The sequence below is a fragment of the Cavia porcellus genome, unplaced genomic scaffold (assembly GCF_034190915.1).
Source record: "Cavia porcellus strain 051 isolate PalLab524CR breed Dunkin Hartley unplaced genomic scaffold, mCavPor4.1 scaffold_25, whole genome shotgun sequence".
NCBI classification, from domain to species: Eukaryota; Metazoa; Chordata; class Mammalia; order Rodentia; family Caviidae; genus Cavia; species Cavia porcellus.
The window spans coordinates 36,057,145-36,077,790 of record NW_026947508.1 but is presented as its reverse complement, the minus strand read 5'-3'; the positions used below and the strand labels follow the sequence as shown (position 1 = coordinate 36,077,790).

General features: G+C 50.8%; 2 protein-coding genes across 6 annotated transcripts in view; one reads left to right on the top strand and one right to left on the bottom strand.

The window, feature by feature from the left end:
• The window catches only part of Rnf220 (ring finger protein 220), a 225,331-nt gene extending 210,229 nt beyond the window's left edge, over nucleotides 1–15,102 (top strand). For all 5 annotated transcript variants that reach the window (XM_013157968.3, XM_003461885.5, XM_023567027.2 and 2 more), the window contains 8 exons: nucleotides 255–387; nucleotides 8,691–8,787; nucleotides 8,959–9,045; nucleotides 9,173–9,228; nucleotides 9,352–9,430; nucleotides 13,194–13,302; nucleotides 13,437–13,511; nucleotides 14,142–15,102. In XM_013157968.3, the coding sequence (XP_013013422.1) occupies nucleotides 255–387; nucleotides 8,691–8,787; nucleotides 8,959–9,045; nucleotides 9,173–9,228; nucleotides 9,352–9,430; nucleotides 13,194–13,302; nucleotides 13,437–13,511; nucleotides 14,142–14,213 (708 nt within the window). In that variant the 3' untranslated portion in view covers nucleotides 14,214–15,102. The remainder of the gene's footprint in view (nucleotides 1–254; nucleotides 388–8,690; nucleotides 8,788–8,958; nucleotides 9,046–9,172; nucleotides 9,229–9,351; nucleotides 9,431–13,193; nucleotides 13,303–13,436; nucleotides 13,512–14,141) is intronic.
• A 1,433-nt stretch (nucleotides 15,103–16,535) lies between these two features.
• Nucleotides 16,536–20,646, bottom strand: part of Tmem53 (transmembrane protein 53) — a 29,243-nt gene continuing 25,132 nt past the window's right edge. The window contains exon 3 of the mRNA XM_003461899.5: nucleotides 16,536–18,269. Within this exon, the coding sequence (XP_003461947.2) occupies nucleotides 17,616–18,269 (654 nt within the window). The 3' untranslated portion in view covers nucleotides 16,536–17,615. The remainder of the gene's footprint in view (nucleotides 18,270–20,646) is intronic.

Below are 20,646 nucleotides of genomic sequence, written 5' to 3'. Positions count from 1 at the left end.
ATGTGGTCTCAGCAGCTTCTCCTCTGTTCCTTGCTTTCTTCTTTTGCTTTAACTCACTCCCCCCATGGGCTCCAGTGGTAAATTATTGGGACAAGGCCTAGGTCTTTGATCTCTAGATTTCTTTTACAATAGAGGAGTGGGGCCCCATCTAACATGTTGCAGCAGGGACTGGGGTTGTGCCCTCCCTCCTTGCAGGCTCTGTGGAGCAGTAGGGATGGCCTGGGCCCAACATGATCCTGCTCTGCTCTTCACAGAGGGAAGGCTCCTGCATGGCTGAGGAGGATGCTGTGGACATCGAGCATGAGAACAACAATCGCTTTGAGGAATATGAGTGGTGTGGGCAGAAACGGATACGGGCCACTACTCTGCTGGAAGGTGGCTTCCGAGGTACATGCAGCCAGCGCATAGGCAGTGTTGTGGTCAGGGCTGGTGGCTGGTCATCTGCGCTAAGTCGTGGGAACTGCTGCTGGTTGGGCTCCTTTGTGACCCGGCTGCCTGCCTGTGAGGCGCATATTAAATGGATGTGTTTGGGTGGGGAAATGGAATTGTGAAGCTGCAAGCTAGGAGTGACGAGGGAGCTCTCTGCCTCGGGTGATGCATTGAAGGTGACAGCCAAGCCGCGTTAGCACCTGCATAAAATATTAAAGGGACGGTTATGCATTTATCACTCCATCCCTCTTAAGGCTGATAAATGAGAATCCAGCAACCTGCTGTACACCTCCAGCGCTGGAGGCCCTGAGGGCTTCCAGGCAAACACATTGGATTTTCCTCCTCCTCCTCAACCCTGTGTCAGTGAAATCAGTTACAGAGGAGAGAGTGAGTTATGGCAAAATTTGACCTCCCATGAGCTTCATTGGTGAATCTAATTTTAACTCTGATCCCATCCCTTCTCCCTGGGCGCCCTCTGCCCTAAAGCAAGAGGGACCTGGGCCCAGCTGTTCCCTGCTTCCCCTGGGCTCCCAAATTGCTGCCGAGGATTGTGCAGATCCCTGTACCCTCCCAGCTTCTTGGAGGGACATGGCTTGGCCTCTCCTCCCTATCCGATAGCAGAATTGGCTGGATGCCCAAGTTTGCGTCCTCTTGTCAACCCCCCTCGCCATGGCAGGGAAAAGGGGAGCTGACTGCCTCCTGGCCTCAAGCTCTTCCCTCATCTGTGCACAAGCACAGCTGGCACCGCAGCTTGTGGTCATTAAGGGAGCCAGTCTGCTTCCCGTCTGTCTCCTGTTCCTAGGCAACACCCTTGGGATTACCACTGTGTATGGTCCCTGAGGAATCTCACAGCAGCTGGGAAGGTCGTGTCTCCTTGAGGCCGTACTGTCTGGGCTCATGCTGGGGTGTGGGCTCCATGGTGCCATGCAGTGTAGAATGGATACGTGAAGGGGCTGAGAGTCCAGATGGGAGTGTTAGGCTTTAGACTTCTCTCATATTACCCACGTTTCTGAAGACAAGCCAAAACGTAAATCAAGAGGGTTAAACCAAACTGTGTCCCTGATCCTAAGCTGCACAGTATCAGTTGCCTTGCACTCTGGTCCTGTGTATGATCTATACCATATCTGGGACCCGGAAGAATGAACAGAGTACACAGGCATGTGGTAGCATGATGCTCTGTTGGCAGCTACAGCTATTCACATCTTGCATTGCTGTGGCAACTTGAGTCAGGTTTCTTACCATAGAACTGGACATAATGGCTTCTGGGGACCAGACAAGACTTGAGGGTTGAAGTTGCACGGGGCCTGCAGATTTTGGAAAGTCTCTCCCCACCCTAAGATGTACTGTCAGAGCACTATGAGGGCTCTCAGGCCCTGAACGAGTGTCAGTTTTCCCTTAGTGTTTACATTAGGAAGTTGTATCTTTCATGAATTCCTGAGGCGAGTTCAAAGGGGGTCTTTCTTTGAGTGATCTGGAAAGCAAGAATGAGAGTGAGACTTGAAGAGGGAATGGCCCTGAGGTGCCTTTATCTGCAGAGAATTGCTCCAGCTTTCCTGATAGAAGCTGCTGCGCCTCTTGAACAGCTTAGTGTAGTCAAAGACAGGCTGACTTGAAAGGCTGTTTTGCAGCAAGATCAGCAGGGGCCACTAGACAGAGAATGGGGCACAGTAGAGCACAGGAGGCTGAACCTCCTTGGTGGGGGAGGAGCTGTCAAATGGAGGCCTGGCTGATCCCGATGGTTCTGCCTCTGAAACCCTGATTGCAAGAGCTGGCCATCTGTCAGCCTACTCTCCCTGGCCAAGTCTAGTGGGCCCAGCTTTTAGGGGGTTAGGTGTGGCCCCGCCAAGCGGGCTGGTGTCAGTTCTGTGCATTGATCGCCCGCCGGGCGGGCCAGGCCGCAAGCCGGGCAGCGCGTGCTTAATGTGATTGAAAGGCAGTTAAAATGGCGGTGACCTTTTCAGGAGGAATTAGATTGCCTGCCAAGACCGGTTAGAGGGAGTGATAACGCCAGCTGAAGAAGCTGCCCAGCTGACTTCAGAGAGAGGGAGGCAGAGGCAGGATGCACAGGCGAGTGGTGAGGCCTATTTAAGCTGTACCGTGCATGCTGACAGAACAGAGATTGCTGTCCTTGTTAGAGATGAAAGGATTGAAGAACTGCAGATAAGTTGGTGTATCCAATCATCCCATCCCTCCTCCTGGACTAGGACCCCGTCATCATCCTCAGGAAAGCTTCCCACCAGGCCTACTGGGAGAGCCCATCTGATGGGTCAGATGGGTTGCCCTGAATGTGACCTTCTGTGGGAAGCAGTGGGTAAGCAAGAGTTTTGGTGAAGAGACTTGGCTGAGGGCAACGGGCCTTCAGTTGGAGACCTGTGGCTACTGAGGGGGCGGCCCAAATAATCAGGCCTACAAGTGCTTGGAACTGATATTTAGGACAGCATGAAAGGCCAGACAGAAAAAGAAAGCATCAAGTTAGACCCAACTGGAAGTAGATATTTTTTAAAAGACCCAAGGAAATAGGTAAAGACTTTATGAATTAAGTTGGAAGAAGCTTTTATTATAAAGGAAACTTGTCCTTTACAGTTTTAGGAGAAATCCCTAGGCTTTAGGCCTAGGCTGCTGCTTGTCCTTTCAGAACCCAAGGTTTTCTAATCTCTGGTGCTGTTTGCATAGAGATTAGCACACAAAACCTAGTCCTTCACCTGAAAGAGATCAGCAGTATAGGAGAAAAAGATGGTCTTCTGGGATATCCTGCCAAACCTGGGCAGTACAGGTTCCTTGTAGGCTAGAAAAAGCATGCCACTGGAAACCTGCCCTGGAGCCAAACCTGCCCCTATCAACAATCAGAGGACATACGTGATGAATGAGTCATGGCATGCCTTCCTCTCCGTGCCTACCTTCACTGCTCCTAGGGCCTAGAGAATAGATTCATGGGGCTTCCTCTGTTTTTGGTTGCCAGTGAGAGCTCACTCAGCTGGATTTGGGGACCCCAGAGCTCATCATATCTGGAAGAGACGACTGGAGAAAGGATGTAGGAATGACTGGTTTCAAATAAAGTAGTAGTGATATTGTGGGCATGAGAGTGGTGAAGTGGAGGGATTTCCCAGGAGGCTGCACAGGAATTATAAGATGTATTCAGCTCTGTCTTGGAGCCCTATGTGAATTCATTGCTGAAATCCAACAAGAAACCCCTTTGACTCAGGTGAAGTGAGGAGGAGGAAAATGCTTAGACATTTGGCCATGCAGGACTTCTACCCTGCCAGATCCTGGTTCAAAGACCTCATCTTAAGTTCCCATCTCAGATTATAGTGGTTCCAAAATACCCTACAATGAGAAATCATGGAGAGAGCAGCAGGCAGGCAGCTTTGGTGCTGTTCTTATAATGAGCTGTTTGTTGATGAAACGTCAGTGTCAGAGTACAGGCCAAGTGGCTGAGAGGTGAGGGCTCAGGTATGTGGGCCTCACCCCCACTGCTGCTTCCTTTGGCATACAGGTTCTCAAAATAGAAGCCTCAGTGCTAAAATGTCCCCATACAGCACTGCGGCTTGGTTCTGTCAGTGATGTGTTGGAAAAGCACACCACTGAGGCACGCTTGCAATGGAGAAGAGGGCAAGGGATAGCAGACTTTCTCATTCCTCACCACCTTCAGTTATGACTGTCGCCTGTTGGGTAGGGTGAGAGATAAGAAACAAGGTGCCTTCTGTCCCCTGTGGCAAGGGACTAGATTTAATCGCCTCTAGAATACAATTGTTAAGCTGGGACAGAAGGAGCACAGGCAAAAGGAGCAAGTATCAATGGTTTTAAACAGCGTCTGTCTCTCTGCGCCTCTCCTGACGTGAAGCAGTGAAACACGTTATCGAGGAGGCCCGGAAAGTGGCTAAGTGCGTTTGACACACGCCAACTTCCTGCCTCCACACTGGATAATTGCATTGTCAACTGTTCAGCGAGGTGGCAGGTGACACTGCAGGCCGATTGATTGTCCCGCATCGCAGCTCCCCAGACTGTCAGCTCCCCAATCGATGGCGTTTACACAAGACACCGTAACTGCATCTGTAACTAATTCCAGTGTAAAACTCCCCAGAAGCTGCTGCCCCTGCCCTCCCTGTTGGTGAGCACCAGCCTCTGGAGGGCCCCAAGACTTTCCTTTCTTCCTGGTCTCTGGTTTGGTTTGGGAGCAGGTGAAGAAATCAATGGCTTCTTTCTTGTGGTTTCAAGTTCCAGGACATTACTGCCCCCCAGCAAACAGGCATCTCCAGTTTCTTAATCAATCATTTGATCAATCGATTAAATTAATACCGATTCCCAACCTTCCTCAGTGACCTAAGAAGAAATGAGTTTATAAGAGAAGGGTCATTTTCATAAAATTTAGACTTACATATCATTTCCACACTTAACTCTCTCCCTTTCTATTGCTAAGTATTCGCCAGGAGGGAAGAGATGTTTGCACTGTCCAGCCAGCCAGGACAGGATGATTCTGGTACCCATTCTTTTCAGCGTTGTTGACTGTCAGTCTTGGTTTACCTGTCAGTGGGACCCACCCTTTTTGCCACTTTTGGGTGAGACAGAACCAAGGCAAAAGAGCCTCTCTTACCACTGGAGTTTTGAGGGATATTTGGAACCGTCTTGGAAGTCCTAGGGACCAAGTTCCTTCCCTGAACAGCAGCAGCAGTAGTGGCAGCTTGCCTGTTATTCCCAGAGCCGCACAGAAAGGAAGCCAGAGAGTTGGAAAGGCACTCTCTGTACCATTTTGCCTCTGAGTGCTGGCTTGGGATATTCCAGCAGCTGAGAGCATAAAATAACTGTGGGGCCTCCCTCTAAATGGGGGCGGGGGTGCAAGCTGGCAGGGGTGCTGTCTGCATAAAACGGCTTTATGGCCGTTTCTTTTTATTATGATTCTGCCAGAAGTCAGCAAGTGACATTTCATTAAGAAAATAAAGTTTAATGTGCTGGGAAGGAGGTTGGAGCAGGCTGGGGCAGCACCAGAGTGAAATTGGCAGCAGCAGCCTGCTCTGAACACCTGTGGGGGTAGGGAGCGGTTCCCAACATCTGTCTCAGCTGGAGGAGAGAGTTGGGGTCAGAGGAGACTGCCCACACCAGAGACAGAGAGGCCTTTCCTTTGACAAACAAGACATGTCGTTCTCTTTTCTTCTTGCCTCTCTGCTCGGAAGAAGAGTAGATTGCTGTCCAGCTGAGAGCCAAGGCCTCTTAGGAAAGGCTGGATACTAAGATGCTGCCTTTAGGGGTGCCCAGGACTTCCCAGAGCAGTGTTGCCAGTGTTCAGCCATTACTTTTGTGGTACATTGTGTGGCATCTGTTGTGGGCCTGGCTAGCTCTGCTGGATGATGCTCAGATCATAGCAGCAGGTCGGTCACACCTGAGACCCTTGAAGTCTTCTGATGAGCAGCAGTGTCAATACATGCAAGTAGATACGATTTTGGAGTTGCAGAGAAGTGTGGGTAGACACCAGGAAAGACCCCTATACTTAAGTACCTGGGGAAGTTGTGTCCACCCCTCAGAGCACCTAGGGCAATGATGGCAAACCTTTTAGAGCTACTGTGGCTGCCATAGGTTCGCCACCCAACCAAGGGCATGGGAAGCAGATCTTGCAAGTCTGTGTTCTCTACAACGAAGTTAGAGAATACATTTTATTAAGGTTCCAAGGCACTGTTTTGTAGACCAGCAGGGAGAAGATTGTAGACATGGCAGGAGGTACAGGGCAGGAGCACATAGCATATAGGATTTGGGAGTCCATGGTAGATAGTGTTTAACTGAATGGTTGACCAGATATGAGCCTGGTCTGGCTGGGCACTGTGGTGCACATCTGTAATTTCAGCACTCAGGAGGCTGAGGCAAGAGGATCACAGCTAGTTCCAAGAGCAGCCTGAACTACATAAACCTTGCCAAAAAAAAACAAAACATAAAAAGGGTCTTGGTGTAAGGAGGGTAAATAGTGAGACTGCAGAGGAAAGGACTTGGGCTGTAATTGTTGGGCCTTTCTGACAGCTATTGCTGCCCTGTTTTGTCTGCTTTGCTAAGGGAGCCATGCTGGGCTCAGGAGTAGTCCCAGGGTTCTCTGATTTACTTTCTGCCCACTGGCAGGGCAGGGCAGGGCAGGACCAGGCAAAGCAGCGAATGCGAGGCTAGCTGCTGAGCAGTGTATACTTGGAAGTAGAGGGTTGGCAGGCTCGGGGGTACAGGCTGTAAGTGAACCTGATAGCTACATTCTGATTGATGGCGGAGTTTGTCTCCTAAACTGTCAGAGGGTTTATAGAGGTGCCACTCACCCAGAAGGCGAGAATTGCTTGTCAGGACACCTGGCGTGAACCGGAGACTGCACTGTAACTTGGTGTTTTCTCAGCTTAATGGCCCCGCTGCTGACCTGACTGCTGCCTCAGACGTGTCAGTGCCTCCCAGCTGAGGGCAAATGAGGATTGTTGGGGGTAGGTTGAGCCAGGCAGTGCCCTCTTCTGGTGCTGTCTACCACTGGGATGGCTAGACTCTGAGACCAGAAACCTGAAAGGCAGAAAGGAAAAAGGAAGATGGGAAGAAAGTGCTTTTCAGGACTGGAAAAATTGAAAGCATTCCAAATAGAGTAAACAGGTCTCAGTGTGTGTCAGGTGCAGCAAGCAGTCTCAGAGTTTCTGGAATGAAGAGTAGAGAAATAGATGTTTATAGGTCCAGGCACAGAGTTTCTGGAATGAAGAGTAGAGAAATAGATGTTTATAGGTCATCACAGATCTGGGTGAGGAGGCTGAGCTTGGCCAAGGGTGTAGTGGGGAGCCACAGAAGATTTTGGAGCAGAAGAAAGGGACAGAACTTTATGGTAAACAGGATGAAGAATAGGCAAGAGGCTTGATGATGTCTTTAAAACTGCTTCCCTAAGAAGAGTACTAAGACCTAAGGGTAGAAAGAATGGACAGGAAATCTAGGCGTGGTGCAGCACACCTATAATACCAACACTCAAGAGGCTGAGGCAGGAGGATTGCTGTAAATTTGAGACCAGCCTGAATCACATAGCAAGACTTGGTCTCAAAAAAAAAAAAAAAAAAAAAAAAAGCCTGGAAAGCTGTTGCAAGATCATTGGGCAGAGCCCTCCCTGAGCTTTATTCTTGTTTCTTCAGGCCCTCCCGCACCTCCCTCCCCTGCTGGCCGCTGAGTCCTTTGTCTTTTGTCCTAGCAAGGCTGCCATGCTGGCTAGTAAGGTAGTCTGAGAGGAAGCAGAAGTGAGAGGCAGCTGGGTGGTCTCTGACCATGGACTATCAGGACAGGTGGTTCCAAGAGTTAGACCACCTGGCAGGTGTGCAGGCCAGTATAGCCTCTGAACTCACCTTCCCCCATTAGCCAGTGCCTGTGGCTTTGCCAAATGTACCTTGGAGGCATCAGCCTGGTTGCCTTCATGATCTGCTTTTTTTGCTTCATGGCCTGCTTTTAGAGGCAGGTGTGCATGGCTATCCTCCCTTGTCTGTCCTTTCCTAATCCCTTTATAACTGCTCTTGTCCAGGAATCTGGGCTGTGTGAGGTAAAAATGAATAATTAATGTCAGGCGCTTCAGACACCAAATATTTGAACAGCTGCCTGATGTTTTTGCTGGCGAGGACCTGGCAGCCAAAACCAGGATGTTGGCTGGGGGTCCTGCTCCATGGCTCTGATTGGCCTTAGCCAGCCTGTTCTCTCTGGTGAACTTGGAAGGCTAGACAATAGCACACAGGGAGATGAGGGTCCCGACTGGGGCTAACCTTCCACCTGAATCTGTCTTCCAGCTCTTTGTAGACCTGGAAGACAAGTGGCTAGCCGGCTTGGGGTGGGTGGCTCCAAGGATCTGACTTAGTTTGTAAAAAGGCCAGGTAATGAGCATACACCACCTGGAGCAGCATCCAGTGGCTGAAAGGATGAGGTGCATAGAGTAGTAAAAGGACTGAAAGTTTAGGGGAGTGATGGCAAACTTTAGAGAGTAGTACCCAAATTGCAATCCAGAACCCACTTATTTATCAAAAAATGCCAATACTGCAATTAAACTTGAATACTGAGGTTAGTTTAGAAAAAACAACTCATACATTAACATCTTTTGTCTTAAAAGAAAAACAGCACATGTGCCATAGGTTCACAGCCACCAGGTTAGTCAGGAGCACAAAGTATCTGACACAGTACAGCTCAGCCCCAGGTTTTAGTCTGGCCTTACCTGTCCTCTGCCTAGAGGGATCGGAGTCCCATTGGCCTACTCTTGTTTGCCCCTGGTCTTCCTCACACCCTGCTTCCCACAGGCTCTGGCTTCGTCATGTGCAGTGGCAAGGAGAACCCAGACAGTGATGCTGACCTGGATGTGGATGGGGACGACACTCTGGAGTACGGGAAGCCACAGTATCCTTGGGGCATTATGGACTGGATGGCCTGGGATGGCCAGTGGGAATAAAAATGTAGCTGGTGCCTCACCCAAGGGCAGAGTTTCAACTTTGGGGAACATGTTCCTGTGGATTTAGCCCTCCTGGCCTCTCGCCAGCTTGAGCCCACTGTCCTTGACCACCATGCCAGATACACAGAGGCTGACGTCATCCCCTGCACAGGCGAGGAGCCTGGTGAAGCCAAGGAGAGGGAAGCGCTCCGGGGCGCAGTCCTAAAGCAAGTGTGGGCCAGGCATGGGCTGGGTGGAGAGTGGGAAGCCGGGAGCTGGTCCCAGCGTAGTACCCACCCTCAGGGCTGTCCTGCTGTTACACGCCTCACTCTGCTGTCTTCATCCTTTCTCTAGTGGTGGCCCTCCCAGCACACGCATCACACCTGAGTTCTCCAAGTGGGCCAGTGACGGTAAGTCCCGGCCCAGTTAAGCTGTCTTGGGGAGAACCCCAAATGGTGGGAGTGACTCGAGCCCAGGCCCTCTCCTGTGCCACCCATCTGGCTAGTGGCTGAGTTGCCCCTTTGTCCCCACAGATATGCCATCTACGAGCAATGGTGAAAGCAGCAAGCAGGAGGCCATGCAGAAGACCTGTAAGAACAGTGACATCGAGAAGTGAGTGTGACTGGCCAGGAGGGGGCTCTTGCAGCAGGAAGGCTTACTGCCAGGGCTTCTGGCCACCCGACTACTGCTCTGTCCTGCTGCCCTGGGCACAGAGCCGGCAATGGAGCCCAGCTGGTGCTAAGCGTGACTCTGTGAATTGATCGCTGGGCCTCAGCCCCGGTGTCTTGATGGAGGGAGGAGTAGTCCGCCTGCCTGCCCGCCCGCTGCGGCGGCCTCCGCCCGGGAATGTGATGTATGGCCGCCCAGCCCAGCCGGCGCACTTGATTCATCTCCAGTTTCTGTTTCTTAATCGGAAGCTAAATTGGTTTCATTTTTCTTGTCCCGGGTGGCGTTCACAGTGAGTTTTAGGCAGGAGCATCAGGTCTCATCATTTCTGGTAGGAATTTTTGGCCAGGGTTCTCCAGCAGGAGAAAAGGGGATCCACTAACATTTTTTACCCAGAGATAGGTAGCCCCTGACTTGGATCCCTAGGCGCCAAAAGGATTTTACATCAGGGGACATCTCACTACCCTTTCAGAAGCCCAAGCAAGGCCAGTTCTGGCCCCAGGAGGTGGCAATGTCCAGTCTGGGCTCCCTGGAGCTACTATCACTGGCCATTGTTTATCTCCTGCTCCCGCCCCCTCTCTCCCGCTAGAGGTTAGATGGCCTAGGGTTAAAAGGCAGCCTCTTCATTCTAGGACCAGTGTTCCATCTTGCCTCCTGCCAGGAGAGTGGATTGCAGGCCAGTGGAGGGCTGGGTCGGTGGCCCAGGGTCACCTCCCATTTGTTTCCCTCCATTTTGTGTTGTCATAAATTCATTCCAGCCCGTTGTGGTTGATCAGTTTATCTCGGCCGGGGCCGCAAGTGCTGCTGGCATGATGTATGGGCCGAGGCGCAGGGCCCGGCTGCCCATGAATCACTGCAGCTGCTCTGTGTCAGCGCCGAAGCGGGCCGTATGGGTTCGGCGCAACCAGCTTTGGGGGGGTGGGAATGACGTATGGATGTTTATTTAATAATTCTCTTCTACTCTGCCTGAGCAGGGCGGGCGGGGCCATAAGGGGCGCCCACCCTTGTCTGGTGGGGCTGCTCATAAATCAGAAAGACAAGATCATTAATCAGGGATGGCGCCCATAGGGGAGGTAGGGGCCAGAGCCAGTGGCCGTCCATGAAGATACTGTCCCCCACCAAAGCTGTGGGGAGCCAGTACTGTTGTCCCCCGCCCCACCCATGTGAGCATGAGCTCCAAAGGTGGGACTCTCTGGGACAAGTTAGGGACTTGTTTTCCTGCTATGTAGAGATCTCGAGTCTGATCAACCAGATTGGGGCCCTTGAGTTCCTGTGCCCTCTGTCTTCATCCAGAGTATGGGTTCCCACCGTAGGTCTGTTTCACAACCCAGAGAAGGTGAAAAGCAGGAGTGGTGGCTTTGTCCAGGAATTCAGCCACCCCATGCTCTGCAGGGACTCAGGGATAGTTCATAGCCAAGCTGAATGAGGGCCAGAGCACTGGGCATTCACCACAGTACAGATGTGTGCTGAGCAAATTTGGGGTACGTGAGCTCTGGGTGGAGCTCTTGGGGTGGGCTTTAGTTTTCCCATATTTGAAAGCCCCATTGTGGTCCTTAGAACCCATAACTCCCAGCAGTCCAGACAGGGATGGCACATACAACATTGGGCAAAGTGCCAGGGAAGGAACTGGCTGTGTGGGTACTTCTGATGGAGTGAGTATAGACTTCCTAGATAGAGCCGGAGGATTGTATGGAAGCTCTGGGGAATCAGCTAGTACCACAAGGGACTAGAGGCAGAACCTTTCTCAGCACGCTTTAGAGAGGCAGGGCAAAGAGAATCATGGACTCCTGGGGTAGTAGATCTAGAGTATCCCAGGATAGGGACATAGGGATTAAGGAATCACATCCTGTGCTGCTGCTGGTACCCTGAGAGAAAAAGTGCAGGGATGGAAGTTTGTTGTTACATGTTGTTCAGCACTACCCTACCCCCAGGACCACTTGAATCTAGTGATAACAGAGCACCTGTAAGCACTCAAGCTTTCTCCCTGGTTGTGTCCCCCAAGCTGACAGGACAAACCCCCACCACCCAGTATTATCCATGCACATACCATACCTTACTGTGGTTCTACCTGCAGCCTCTACCCACCTGGCATGGCATCCTGATAGAATGCATCTTTTGTTTGTTTTTGTTTTTTGAGACAAGGTCTACCTAGTTCAGACTGGCCTTGAATTTACTAATCCAGGCTGGCCTCACACTCGGCTATCCTGCCTCAGCCTCCTAAGTGCTAGGATTATAAGTGTGACCACCACACCCAGCTGAATGCATCTTTTAAACCTTAGCTATTTTCTCTCTGTCTCCTCTCTGAACATCCTCCACAACTTCCTGTTGCCTGTGAGATAAATATTGGTCCCTAAGCATGCATGGCATTTGTCCTGCTGGACGGGTTGTCTTTCTCACTTTAGGGTCTTCTCCTTACCTACAGGAGAGCCTACCAGCCAGTCTGGATTCATGGGCTTCTTGGCCTTTGTTTCTCCTGTGCCCCTGGCCTGAAGACCCAGCTCCTTAGAACCAGTGTGCAGTGATGATTAATCACACAGCTGAGAGTTGATCGTGGAGGTAGTCTGCCTTGGACTCTCATCTCCCCAAACTTTGTGAACCTTAAATAGACAGCTTAGTTTTCCTGTGCTGTAGTTTCTTCGCCTATAAAGTGGGAATATTAGAATCTTCCTATGGGGTTTTGTGAGGTGTAAATAAGATAATAATTACCAGTCCTGCAGTACAATCCCTGGCATTTAGTAAGTGCTTAATAAATTTCAGCTGTTTTATTTGTATTATTTTCATCATTATTCCCTAAGGCTCACCTCTGGTACCATCACTTCTTTTCAGGGAAGCAGTCCTCTCCCTTTGTGAGTGCCCCAGGCCCTGTTCACTTGTTTCAGGACGGATGGGAGGGATCCTTGAGATTTGTCTTGACCATTCTCTGTTTGGCAGTGTGGTCAAACTTGTAGGGACTTGGGGTATGGGACTTAGATGACAAGCTGAGGACTGTCAGTTCATAAGACAGTACTAGGTAGAAATAACAGAGTCCTTGAGGGAGACCAGGCCTGTCGCAGGAGGATCTGAATTCTCTGGGACGTGTCCCATCCCACACCTCTCACCCTTTCCCTGGAAGATGGACTGGCTCCTTGCTCTGTAGGTGTTTCCTTGCATTCACATGCTTGAAGTAGGGCTCACGCCCATCGTAAATATGGGGTAAGTAAGCAGTTAGGCCAAGGAGACAAACCCTTGCAGTTGGGCTGTTGGGGCAGGTTTCTAAGAGTTTGGTAGAACTTTACTTTGAGGGAAAACTGGAAATGTTTGGAATAAAAATGATCAGATTTGCTTTTTAAAATGTAAGTAGTTGTAGATGTTGGCAAAATGGGGCAGAGACAGGAGCAGGAAGGCTGTTTGTTCAGGCTAGTGGAGTGATCCACAGAAGAAACTCTGTACCCCAAACTAGTAGTGGTAATGTTGAGAAGAAGTGGAATTTTAGGTCACTGAGCAGGGATCATTAAGAATGATTCCCAGTTATGTGGTCTGGAAGTTCGTGAGGTAGTGGTGGAGGAGCAGAGTGAGACACTCTGGTCTGGAGCGTGAGGTTGCAGCCATGGGACACAAGGAAGGAGCAGGTGGGGTGGCTAAGATAATGTGCCTTTGGAGTAAAGAGAAGTACAGGCTGGAGGTTAGATTGGGGATGCCAGCATGCTACCCAACTATGTGTCCTCTACAGAATCACTGAAGATTCCACTGTGACCACATTTGAGGCCCTGAAGGCTCGGGTCAGGGAACTTGAACGGCAGCTCTCTCGGGGGGACCGGTACAAATGCCTCATCTGCATGGTGAGTCAGAACCTAGGAGTGCTCTGGATCAGGCTTTGTAGTCTCCTGGGGAATCAGAGGATCTCTGCACTGTGATCTGGGGCTCTCTGAGAGTGCACCTGGCTTAGCAACCCCTTCTCCTGTCTCTACTCTAGGACTCATACTCGATGCCCCTGACATCGATCCAGTGCTGGCACGTACACTGCGAGGAGTGCTGGCTGCGGACCCTGGTGAGGTGGCATGGAAGTCAGGGGTAGTGGTTGTGTGGGTGCTGTCCAGATGTCCCTGTCAGGGCTGCGCCTTCTTGGAAAAGATATGGAGTGAGGGGCAAGGAAGAGTGGGAGCAAAGAACAGAGCCACCACCAAAATGTTTACCCCGCCAAGCTCACTGTGTTCTGTCTCAGCCACAAGGTTATTAAATTCTCCCTTCCCCGTGCCCAGAAAGCTGAGGGTACCACACTACTGGTAAGGCCCTCCGTCAGGAGAGGCTGGAGGTGGGCATGCAGTGCCCCTCCCCCTCCCATTACTAAGCGCCTCTGCTCCTGCCCCTGTTCTTCGCTTGGGAGCAGCCATTAAAATGTCGCCTGGAGACAGCAATAAAAGGCCCGGACGTGGGCTCTGTGTCCTGATCAAAGGCCGTGTGTAATCTTGTTAGGACCGAGGCAGCCACAGCTGGACCCAGCCTTGTTCTCATTACTGGGGCTCCTGCTGTGGGACTGGCCAGGCGGTTTGATCCTGGCGGCCCCCCAACATAGGAATATGCCTGCCTGCACACACTAGTGCAGACAGAGCTGCAGGCCCCGGTGCTCACATGGACAGTATGCCACATTCTGTTTAGCCAGAGTCTCCCCTCCCCACAGGGTGCCAAGAAGCTGTGCCCTCAGTGCAACACGATCACAGCACCTGGAGACCTGCGGAGGATCTACTTGTGAGCTACCACCCAGGCAGCCTTGCCTTGAGCAGCCCTCTCGCCCCCAGCCTCTGTGTGACAGTGACCCTCTCCCCTTGTACATATTTGCACACAGGTTCCCCATGTACATACATGCACATACACTAATGTGCGTGTGCACACACACGTACACGGACTCTGGAGCCAGAATAGAGGCTGAGACCCCGGCTGTGAAGCTTGGGTCTGTTCCCACCTTCTTTCCCAGGGTGGGGCGGGGAGTGTTAAGGGTGAGACTCCTGAGATCCAGCTCCCAGACTGACTTGACTGACTGACAGACATGCAAACACCAGACTGAAGCACATGTAATATAGACTGTGTATGTTTACAATGTTGTGTATAAATGGGACAGCGCCTTTGTCCTCAGCTCCTCCCCTTGGTTGTATGATTTTCTTCTTTTTTTAAGGAACCTCTGGAAGCAGTGCCTCCCTTGGGACTGGCTGGGGGCTCGGCCCATCCAGCTCTTGGGTTGCCTGCCTCTCCCTTTCCCATGGCGTCCCTCTCCTTTCCTATGTGCTCAGTGTTCAGTGGTGTATATTTCTTCTCCCACATGTGAGGCCCATGTCCCATGGGACATGATCTTCTCCTTAGTCTTAGCTCATGGGACTGTTTATGAGGAGTTGGGGTGGGGCAGGACCTGGGACCTGAGCTAAAGCAGAGGCCAAGGTCTGGACTGCTGACGGTGCTCCTGGGTGCCTAGCCTTTTGCTATGACCCATTCCTGGGAGTAGAGCTACTATTCCCAAGGAAAGGTGGTCTCCCTGCCCTGCTGTGTGCCCCATGGTGTGATGCTGTGTCTGTATATTCTATACAAAGGTACTTGTCCTTTCCCTTTGTAAACTACATTTGACATGGATTAAACCAATGTAAACAGCTGCTGCCTGCGTATGTATGTTGGGAAGGTGGGGGCTGATAGCAGGGGAAGTGGACTAAGGCAGATCTGGGTTAATTCTAGGAAGCAGTGAAGGGATGGACTAACTCAGAGTTGCTCTGCTCAGGGGCCCTGGAGCATTTTGGCTGGCATGGGGGTGGGGCTTAGGATTTGGGCTTCTGAATATTGATGGGTTGGGGCTCTAGGTTAATTCCTTATTGATGCAGAATCGTCAGCTCATTAATCACACAAGAGGTCAGAGCTTGGGGGTACAGAGGGGATATAAGTTCTGTCCCCTCAATGTAAGTCAAGAGCAGCTACAGGCTTGGGTGAAAACCTAAGCTTCAGGTCTCTGTCCTTTTCTGGTCTCCTGAAATGTGCCAGGGATTTCAATGGATGATCGTCAGCCTCCCAGGCTTTTATTATAATCATCCTAATACCCAGCAGCCTAGGGGAGCCAATGGCCTCAATCCTGCAGTGGACCCCCCCAAATTGGGAGCTGCAGCTAGGCCACTAGCACTACAAATGGGGAACTTATCGGTCATTCTGCTGCCGCCCCCCCCCCCCACGCGCGCCAGTGTAGGTCAGCATTCCTAGATACCTCTCAAGCAGGTGCCAAAGCTGCGGGTGAATCTTTGCCCACAGAAGAATATGGGAGAAAACTTGATCCTGTTAAAATCAAAGGGCCCATAGTCCATGACTCCAAATTTCTCAACACATTCTCAGCCATACCAACCTCTAAGATGCCTACAATGGATACTTTCAAGTCCAGTCTAGTTGGCTCCCGCTTTTGCACCCAGAGAGGCACAGGAGACAAGCTGTACATGGTTGGAGCCCAGGAAAGGCCCTACACAGCTCTATGCCCAATGTGGTGACATTCAGTATCCTGAGCACAGATCTTGAGGCCTCATCACAAGGGCTGCATGTGGACTCTGAAAGTTCAGGGGTGGCTAAGGGTCTGGAGGAAGGAGGCATGTTTGGAAGCATGGATAGGATGTGAGGGCAGTAGGATAAGAAGAAAAGAGGCTCACAAAACTTGTCAGGATGAGTCCTTCTGTGTCTGCCATCCCCTCTGCCTTGGACTCAGTAGGACCTTGATGGCTGTTCACTCCCATCTGGGACTATACACAGTCTAGTAGAGCACAGTGACCCACAGTGAAGGCATTCTACCGAAGCTCACCCTACTGTGGGAGCCACAAGCTATCGCATGGCGCATGCAGCACTGCCACCTGTTGGCCATGTCTAGGAATCGCAGCCACGGTAGGAAGATTACCCTAGAGGTCGGCTGCACTGCAGGGTGGCACTTGGCCCTGGGGACGGGAAGTCACCCCAAGGATATCAAGGGTTGGCTCCCACTCAGAGCTTTGTAGCCATCTTCACTGCCTGCCACAGTTTCAAAGCCCACCCTGCCTCCAAGCCTCTTGATCACCACAGTAAATTCCATCAGCAGATATTTATTAAACACTCACATTGTTCCAGCATTGTGTAACAGTGATTTGCAGAATGACAGAGGTACAGAACTACAAGGCTGAAGCCATCTCTCTGCCTGAAGAGTATATGGAGACAAAAGTACTTCAACCAAAAACCCCCTTACCCTGGTCCTGGTCTTAGGGTGCAGGGCCAACTTACTGCAGCTCCCATTGAAGCACAGCTGCCTTCCTGCACCCCAGTTCACCTCTCCAGACCCAGTAGACTCTTAGCTTAGCAGACTCTTAGCTCCCCATTAGCTGAGGTGCTGAAGCTAGGCAGCCCTGAACCCTGAAGCCTCAGCTCCTCATGTACTATCCTTCAGGCTCTAGGGCCAAGGTCAGAGGAACCTCCTCTGCGTGGTTTGCCCTCTGGAAGAGAGAGAGCACAGAAGTACAGAGTTCCTCTCCTTGCCTTCCATAACCTCACCATAAAGCTGACCTTCCATTCAGGAAATCCAAACTCTAGCCACAGGTGAAAAGGTGCAGTTGTGTAAAATGATTAAGTTTCTGAGATCTGCTGCACAACACTGCACTTTTAGTGTGTACTGGATTTTTTTTTTTTTTTTTTTTTTTTTTTTTTTTTTGGTACTAGGAATGAAACTGAGCTATATGCCCACATTGTATTTCTTTTAAATTTTGAGACTGCCTCACTAACCTGCTAAGTTACTCAGGCTGGGCTTGAATTTGCACTCTTCTTGCCTCAGCTTCCCATAGGTCTATGATTATAGGTATTCACCATGACACCAAGCTTACACTTGGATTTTTAAGATGGAAGATACTACGTTAAGAGTTCTTACCACAACTGATTTTTTAGAAAATCAACTCAGACTTATCCTTAACCTTCTCCTGGCTTTGTTAATCTTTTATAACCTGAAAGCCACAGGAATCAGCAGCCTAACTGCTGTACTTATCCAAACAACCAACTGCAAGGCTGCCACAGAAACCTGTCCAGGTGCTCCTGCCCCTAGGACCCTAGGCAGACCATCAGTAGGCCCCCGGGATAGATGTGGTTGAGGAAGGTATCAGGCATTTATTTCTGAGGTAGGAGCTCAGCACTGGACACAGCTGTGCACGAAGTCAACACAGAGGCTTGCATAGTAAATAGGGTAGTCACGGAGGTGACTGACGTGTGCAGATGACACAAAGTCCACAGAACGCACCAGGACCTGCTGGACCAGCCGTGCTTCCACCATGCGTTCCACGTCCCTGGCCCGTACCACCACATCAGCCCTTGAGTAGAGGTAGAGCTCAGGCCAGCAGGAGCCTGCGTTCTGTAGCCTGTCATAGAAGTGGGTGTGGAAAAGGCCAGTGAGTGGAGCAAGCAGAATGCGGAACAGGGCTGCTACCAGGGCGAAGGCCACCAGAAACAACAGGCGCAGCAAGGCAGGTCGGTGCTCCAGGATGACTGACAGGGCCCGCAGGGCCCCTACTAGGTTGCTATCACCAGGACCACTATCAAAAATGACACCCACCACACGCAGGTGGTAGAAGCGCCCATGGGTCTGCAGGAGCTCAAGCACGTAGCGGTATAGCATGGCACCAGCGTTGCTGAACACGTGGAAGAGCAGGGGCTCCCGCTCAATCTCGTAATCAAAGAGTAGCTCAAGCAGCTTCTGGGCCAACACACGAAGTGAAGGGATGCCCATAGACTCAGAGAAGAAGACCATGTGCCAAGGGGCCGTGTATCGGATCACGATGTAGCCCTGGGGAGAGGAAAGAGGACTAGTCAGTCCCCAGGGGTGATTTGCAGGGGTCAAGGGGTTAAGTCACAGGGGACCAACCAGCCTGACTTCCAGAGCACCCACAGATTCCAGCAATGCTTTAGGCCCTGCTTTCACCAGATGCCAGCCTACTACTAATCAATACAGTTGCCCTCCCAGAGTGGAAAAGCTCACTGCTGGGCTCATTGCTGGGCTCACTGCTTTATGCTGGCCACATCCCTCAGCCTAAGAGGAACTGGAGGCTGGGACTGGGAGCATCTGGATTGACCAGAAGCTTCTTCACACTGGTTTCCCACACCTGCCCCCCCACCCCCAGCCTCCACCCCAAACCCAGCTCATGTGAGGCTGCTGGCTGCCCACAGCCTGTGCAGGGACTGCCTACACCATCCCTACCTCCCAGGCTTAGTAGGCATCTCCATGAAACCAATACCTACAGCTTCACTACTAGAGGCCTTCTGAACTGGGGCTACCTGATATCTCTGGTCACTCCAGACCCACCCTTTCCCTCAGCACTGAAGAAGAATTACACTTAGGGACTTAGAGGCCTGACCCCCAAGTTTCTCTCTGGTTCCCAGGTCTACTACCAATCCTCACACTTACCCTAGAATTCCAAATATAGTAAATACTGCTGTTTCTCATTTTAAAAATCTGATCCCAAACACTTCACAGTTTATCATCCTCACTGTCCAGGCCATGTGTACCCCAAAACCTTCAGATTGGTCCCTTTCCAGTTAGAAAAGGATTGGGGCTGGGGATTTAGCTCAGTGGCATAAGCGCCTGCCTTGCAAGCAGGCAGTCGTGAGTTCAATCCCCGGTACCGATAAAAAGACAAAAAAAAAAAAAAAAGAAAGAAAGAAAAGGATGAAAAGCCACTCTATTTGTGTGCTAAGCTCTCCTCTTTACCCTCTTCTAGAAAGAAAGTATCCTTCATCAGGGGAATCTGAAATGGGCAGACTCTGGGGTCAGACAGTCTGGCTTTAACTCCTGGCCCTACCACTTATTAACAGCATGGACAAAGAGCAATTTATTTCTTCTTTCTGAGTCTGCATGCCACCTACATTCTGGATAACACCCATCTCATCAGGTCACAGTAGAAATTAAATGGGAAAAAGTATACCTCAAGAGACCTCAACAGCACCCAGGACAAAGTAAACTCTGAACCAAGAGTGAGAGTGACAGGTAATAGCAGTAACAACAAGCAGAAAACTATGTGGGCAAGGTTCCGAAATGACCCACAGCCCACCATGATAGTCACCTGCCATAGTCCCCTGACTTGCTAGGCCCTGCAGCTCCTGAGATTCTGAAGAAGAGGTGTCACTTAAGGTCACCCACATTCCTACAGTATCAAACCTGACAGAGGCCCTGCACTCTTCTCCAGGCAGCACATGGGATTATACACTTCTGGAAACACTCCTTTGCAACCTTTAGTAAGCCAAAACAAGAGAGACTTTTTAATCATGAGAAAGGGGATTAATGAACAAAAGAACTAGATGTAATGCATGATCCACTTTGAGCAAATCAGCCATAAAGGACATTTTGGGGACAATTAGGCATCTGAACATGGACTAGAAAACTAGAGATGAAACATTATTACCTTGAGATGGTGGAGATTATGATCTGAAAAAGCAAGGTACAAACCAGTACACTCAACAGATCACCTTCAAGCCAAGAGAAGATCTCATAGGAAGAAGCTGGAAAGGTACACCTACCTGAAGTAGCAGCAGAGGTAAGGTCTGGGTGGGAGAATACAGTGTTTTTATTTTCTCTGAAATAATGAAGCTTTGAACTGAACATATTTTTTCTTCTCAAGCCCCTATCCCATCCTTCCTAGGCTGAAAGCAGCCTCTTCCCTTCCAAGGCTGACCTCACTAACCCTGCAGCCTCTGCCCTTCTCCCTTCCCTGGGATCTTGTTCCACCCACCTTCCCCCACGCCTTCTACCTGCATCACACCTTCACTCCTTCGCCTGCATGGCCCACTTCCCAAAGACTCACTTTCTGTGGCGTCTGTCACAGGCTCCTGAGTTTCCCTGTGCACCCCTGGCCATGCCTCCTTTCTCCCCTCCCCTCCCCTCCCCTCTCTCCCCTCCCCTCCTCTCCTCTCCTCTCCTCTCCTTTCTTTTCCTCTCTTCATCTGCCACTCCTACTTTAAGTCTGGGTTCCTCAGGGCTGTACCAGGCCCACTTCTTTCCCTTTCCACATTCCCTGGGGATCTCATCTGTCCTAGAATCTACAAATTTGCTTCAAATGCTCCTGTCTCAAAAATACCACTTCTCCCGAGAAAATGCCTAAGTCAGAAACCAGGCATGACCCTGGACCCCTCATCCCTGCTCACTCTAAACCTCTCATTCACTCATTATT